General features: G+C 39.3%; 1 protein-coding gene across 3 annotated transcripts in view; it reads right to left on the bottom strand.

The window, feature by feature from the left end:
* Nucleotides 1-630: 630 nt before the first annotated feature.
* pde4ba (phosphodiesterase 4B, cAMP-specific a) overlaps nt 631-6,217 on the bottom strand; it is an 82,093-nt gene continuing 76,506 nt past the window's right edge. For all 3 annotated transcript variants that reach the window (XM_083940637.1, XM_083940638.1, XM_083940639.1), the window contains 5 exons: nt 5,760-5,859; nt 5,457-5,611; nt 5,220-5,342; nt 4,418-4,600; nt 631-4,287 (listed from right to left, as the gene is read on the bottom strand). In XM_083940637.1, the coding sequence (XP_083796763.1) occupies nt 3,850-4,287; nt 4,418-4,600; nt 5,220-5,342; nt 5,457-5,611; nt 5,760-5,859 (999 nt within the window). In that variant the 3' untranslated portion in view covers nt 631-3,849. The remainder of the gene's footprint in view (nt 4,288-4,417; nt 4,601-5,219; nt 5,343-5,456; nt 5,612-5,759; nt 5,860-6,217) is intronic.

The following is a 6,217-nucleotide window of genomic DNA, read 5'->3' as shown; positions in this document are numbered from 1 at the left end:
GGTACCACTAAGGCATCCTACAGGATTCTCTTGCCTGTCAGAAATGTGTACGACACATCTATGTTGCCCTGAAATGAAAGAATATAATATTCAGCATTTTGCTGTTGTTATATTGCAAATATACAATATTTGGCTTTTGGGCTCCAGGAGCTTTTGATTGGCATTTATTTTCCCTTTTCTGACATTTTATAAATCATAAGTTTATAAAAAGAATAGTTGACTGATCACTCAATAAACAAAACAACCAGTAGCCTCTTGTTTGAATGTATTTGATATAAAAAACCTTTTGCTATGTTTGAGTCTAATATCTCCTCATGTTGTGAGATTTGCATGTTTTTGGAAAGGCAGTGTTGTTTGGTCTGTAAACTGGCTCAGCTCTTTAGTCGTGTTGGAGCCACAAGCAGGGGTTATATTATCGATACTGTTTACTAGAGGCACTTTCTTTTTTCAGCACAGGACCCAGGTGCTCACTATTTAGAGTTTTGTACTGGGACACAGCCTAATGAATCATGACAAGCATGTTGGAACCCACCAGAAGCATGATTGTGACCCACTTTATTGTTCACACCCAGAGTAAAGAAAACTAGGCTAAAAAGGGGAAAACAGCAGAAACAGAAGGAATACTGTATATTCATGCTTTGCTTTTAATCACTTAATAGAAAAAGTATTTCAGATTTATTTTTGAACACAATATACAATATAATACCATACATTGTGTGAAACATTTAATAACCCGCCTGCAACAACTGGCGGACTTGAACATATTATTGACAATTCAAAAAACCCATCTCTCATGCAGATAGTGCTAAATCTGGCTAACCATTTGGACACAACTAGGACCAAAAAAAGCTTGAACATAGATAAACAATGTTAATACTGACAAATTTGAATTTCAAAACTGCTAACAAGTTTGGTCAGAAAGAGTTCACACATTAGCACAATCAGTTACATACGATCATGTTTTGTTGTTAATTCAGAACGATTCACGTCAGTGCCGGGCGTATTGTAGCATGCTACCAATACCATCCCTGTGTAACCTACTTTTACATGAAGTGCGTTAAGTGTAAAAGGAGACAATCGCTTTGTGTTTGTCCGTCGAACTTGTATCTATCTGGCCTCATATATCAGCAATCTGCATTCAAATGCTGGATGGAGAAGCTTAGGTTGTGACAAGCCGCTGAGAGAAGTTCGCTATTTGTGTACTTTGATACCAAGCATTGACTAAGCTTTGTGTTCCCTAGCTAGCTTGCATGTATCCTATATCCAAGCCTATGCAGTTTAACATGTCCTCTATGTCGCCATGGTTACCAAATTGCTGCTGTCAGATGAAAATCTTGTAGCTTCAAAAAAATAAAAGATGTTTTCCATCAGAAAAAAAGTATCTAAAAAACAGAATTTGATTATTTAAGAAATGTAAGTTTAAATTTAACTTAAATTTTCAGAATTACAGAAAAATACCATAATGTTATAACTTTAAAAGGTGATGCCAAAGTGAGAACATTTTTGGTTTAATATTCATGCATAATAAGCATAACCTAAAGTCTATTTTATTTATTAAAAGATTAGCATTTATGTAAAAATAATAAACAAAATTTTGTAGTGACAAGGTTCTCATGTGACAACGTATCTCTTTAGCTGCTGCTCTGCTGGGCACTGGAAACATTGTGCGAATATATGCTTAGATATATTTATATATATATTTATATATATAAAAACAATATATAATACATATAAAAAAAAAGACTCTAATCCAGAGTCTTCTACACATTAGACACCACCACTTCCAGGTAATGCAAGTGCATATAAATTAAAATAGATTTTACACTGAACCAGTATTTCTTATTTACAAGCTAAGTATAGAATAAATACACACTGTTATAAACAGCAAAAAGGACCAACTTGAGCTCCTAGCGACAAACAGTAGAGACAAAGGTGTGGAGTGATGGGGTAAGGCCCGATGACAAAGTCAACACATCCAAACAAACACACATTCCATACATACTGTACATACTGTACACAAAAGATTGCAATTAAGCATGTGTAATTAGAAGTACCTTTTGAGTATACCATTAAGCCAATATTAAAATGGAGAGATGGGATTAAAGATGCAACTAGAATAGCCATAAAAATTGAGTTTTGGAAGCCACAGGAGCAGAAATGTGAGGTCTGTAAACCATTTTCAAACCATATTCAGAAACAAAAAGAAGGTGTATTTGGTTTGTATTAAAACTACAGCACCTAATTATTCCTCTTTTTTCTAAAGGGTACAGTCTATCATGCTGAATCCAGCAATTCCATCTGTGTCAAATTCTAATAACCCACCTGTCCTAGAAACCCAATGCAGTCCAGGGGGGAGGGCAGAAAAAAAATCAATTGACGTCAATGAACAGACACAGCACTTGAGGGATTTTTGTTGTGAGGAAGAAATAGCCGGCCTGATTGGTTTTGGGTCGTGTCTGTGGAGCCTATGGGGTTTGTAAACCATGTAAATAGTGGTGCTGATGAGGGTCTGAGAAAGCCTTTCAGACGGGAAGCTGTAAGAGCCCCTTTGATCATCTGGTCTGGGCCTGATTGCAGAGGGGTAGGGGGGCGTTACATCAGACAGATCTGGGGTCAGGACCCACTCTAGGACAGGACAAGATTATTAAGACTGCAACATACCTGTGGGGCTAAAAATAGATTCACCGCTGTTGTGCATTTTGTCCTTGGCAGACTCCATTTCTGATTTTATTATAGAGCTAAAAGGCTTGTTTTCATGAGCTGTTTGCATTTCTACTGATTTTATCTGGTGGGAGATCCATACAGTTAAGAGGGTATGAACTGGTCTAACCTCTATTTCACACCAACACGACAACAATCGGATGCCCATCGCTGAGCATTTTACATTAAAAGTCAAGTTTTGGTGTGAAAAGATAGGACACCCCCAATGGTCTGCAGACTGTTACAAAGAAAACTAGAAAACATGATGCATGAAGAGAGGGAGTATGAAAACAGATGATGTATTTCAGTGTGACTGTGACATTCATTGACCGACATCTGATATAGAAAGCAACAAATCGAACATGTATCATGAACCATGTGTGAACATAAGCGTTTGAATTCTACATGTAAAACATTGTGCTCAGATTGAAAAGCAAATGTGACAAAATGTGCGTATAATGTGGGTGCTAATGTTTCCCTATTCAGATGAGTTTGTTGTTTGTCGACGTTTGTTTGGATTTCTCTATTGCCCAATACATGGAAGACTTTTCTCTTTTTAACATACAAAAAAAGGTTTTGCTCTTTCAGATAAGAAACAAAAAAACATTTCACAGACATACTAGAGTGTTCAATAAATAAAAAACTATTATAAAGACAATAGTAAAAAAGGCACACAAAAGTCCTTTGACAAATGGTACAGGAAAAAAGTAAACACTTTCTCTTGCTATACAAATGTGTCTCCGTCAGTAGATCTTACTCTATGCTACTTCTAGATCATATCATATCTGTAGAAAAAGTCTTAAGGTACAAAACTTCTCTCAGTAGTGTCAATGTCCATTTAATGCCGGTCCAGAAAAGAAAAGTAACCATTTCCCAAACTGGCCGAAATCCTTCAAGTCCCACCCTCAGTGTCGCCTGTCCATCAAGACTAAAATGTTCGCAGTAATTATTTCCTGAGAACTCTGAAGCCGCCTCGCTGAAACTGTCCGTCCGTGTCTGGCTTCAAACACCCAAGTGCAAGACGCCCCTGTGCGGGACCAAACTAAGCCCTTGCTTCTGTTGGCTTATTAAAAAGCACAGCTGCAAGAGGATCTCACCTCTTTAGCAAAAAACCTTTCAAATCACCATGTGAGCCTGATGATGGAAGCCCTATGTGTCTGTAGGTGACGCCTCGTGTGTCACGATCTCTATTGCCGGCTCCATCATGCCGCCCTCAACAAGCTCCTGACCATCCAAATAGTCCAAAGGCGGAGACCGTGAATCTCCTAGACTATCTTCCTCCTCTTCTAATTCTTCTTCCTCCTCCTCGTCCTCCTCCCCTTCGCCATCCTTCTCTATTCCATTCAAGTCTTCCTCTTCCAAGGTGAGCTCAAATTGAAATTTCTCCCCGCCTCCCTGACCTCCGGTCCCTCCACTGTGTCCGTGTGGGCCCTGGTCGTAGAAGGGCGGGGAGGGACTCTGGGGGATCATGCTCTGGTACCAGTTCCTGTTGTCCTCCAGCGTGTCTAGAATGTCCTGGGCGTCAGGGTGGACCAGATCAGCCCAGGTCTCCCACAGAGGATGTACGATGTAGTCGATAAAACCCACCTAAAAAGGAGCAAGCAGGCAAATTAGAACTGGAGCTGAGATTCTTTTACAGTTCTGATGCACTTATGTGAATATATACAGTCTCATTTGTGCATAATGCAGTTTCTACATTATGTCCTTAATTGCCTACCTGGCTCTTCTCCACTGAGGCTGTGTGTTTGTCACACATAGGGCTGATCTCCATACCCCTCTCCCTCTCTCTGTCTCCCTGGTGGAAGAACTCCTCCATTATCCGATCAGTCCACTGACGATACAGCTCTAGGGACTTGGTGGGGTTACTCAGGTCAGCACAGTGCACCATGTTACGCAGCACCTATAAATAACACAGAGTTGCAGTTAAGTAAATGCTAGTATTTTTGTTATTTCTCCAAGAAATGTTTAATTTTTTTACACACTGTAGTTTACCACACTATAGTTTAAATAAAGTCTTCTACATAAATCAAAACGATTTTTAATAGAAAATGTGTAAAACCTGGAGACATTGAGCCTCTCTTGTGCACAATCCAATACCCTTTAAACAATACAGCCAAGTGTGTTAAATTACTCTACAGCAATTAGATTTAGGAGAAATTGACGGCTAATTCTACAGTATAATGTGCTTTGTTTATGAAAGGATGTCAATCCAACAAAAGTCTAATAAAGGAGGAATCCTAGAAAGACCATTAGAGGGAAAGAGTAGAGGGAGCACTTAAAGCTACAAAAATAAGATATATGGAGTGAGGGAAGGAGTGACAGTGGGGAACAGAGGTCAGCTATGTAGGAGGCTGGCTAATGACCATTGGCTGAGCAACCTCCACCAACACGGGCTATTGATTAGAGCTATTAAAATCTGGGAAAATAAGGAAAGGAGGGCTTACAATATGTCCAATCACAAACTCATGGTCGTATAATTTCATATACATTTTTTGTTATAGCTATTACTCAACACCTACCTGTATCCTGTCGGTGTAATTGTCCAGCAGCAGCACTCCGGAACTTGTCACCTTCTTGGTCTCCACCATAGTCTTCAGATCAGCCAAGAGGCTCATGTGTTTGGACATGTCAGTGGCCAAAACCTGAATGAAAGAGAGAGGGAAAAAAAAAACATCCTCAGCATCAGGATAATTTGGACATCTATTTAAATTGAGATGACAGTAGAATAGAAAATAATATAAATGAGTATATCTTACCATGTCGATGACCATCTTGCGGAGGGACTGTCGCTGCTTTTTCGTGAGGTTCTGGAAGATATCACAGTTGTCTTCCTGCAGTAGCTTGAATCCCACAGCCAAGTGATGGTTCTCCAGCACAGATTCATCGTTGTACATCAACGCCAGCTCAGAGTCTGGAAAGGTGTAAACAAAAAAGATTTTAATCTTTTGGCCATTGTCATGAGTACTTCTGTTAGGCTGTTGAAAGCACAGATTTATATATATTTATTAAAAAGTAACCAATTAAGTATCAGTGCCATGACGTGTGATGTCTTGACTTACTGGTATTGATGAGGAATTGGTTTGATACTCCAGGATGGTCAACATCATGGATAGCTGCAGCAAAGATGGCTGCCAGAATCTCAAGATCTGTGAAGACCGCCTGAGAGAGGGTGAAAAAAACCCACATTAAAGCATTTCTGAAGATAAAAAACCCATCAGAAATAACAGTCTAGGTAATCCATGACTTTTTTTTTTCCTCAGCCAAATAAGCTGTCTTGTTTTTCTCTAAAAACTTCCCTGCTGCCTTCGATAAATGAATTATAGAGAGCTAAGTTGAGTAAATCATGAGCTGAAGTCCGGGGAGATCTGACCTGACTGCATCCTACCACAAGATGCATGCAGGGAAAAAAATCTAACAAATAAGGCGTGGATTGATGAGTGTTAGAGGAAAGAGGGGAAGTTCCCTGAGTAAAAGAGGGAAAATATGATTCAATGGAAGGATGGTGAGCTCTTCAAAG

The sequence above is a fragment of the Echiichthys vipera genome (assembly GCF_963691815.1).
Source record: "Echiichthys vipera genome assembly, chromosome: 3".
Taxonomy (NCBI): domain Eukaryota; kingdom Metazoa; phylum Chordata; class Actinopteri; order Perciformes; family Trachinidae; genus Echiichthys; species Echiichthys vipera.
The sequence above is the reverse complement of the archived record's forward strand: the minus strand, read 5'-3'. Positions and strand labels throughout refer to the sequence as shown.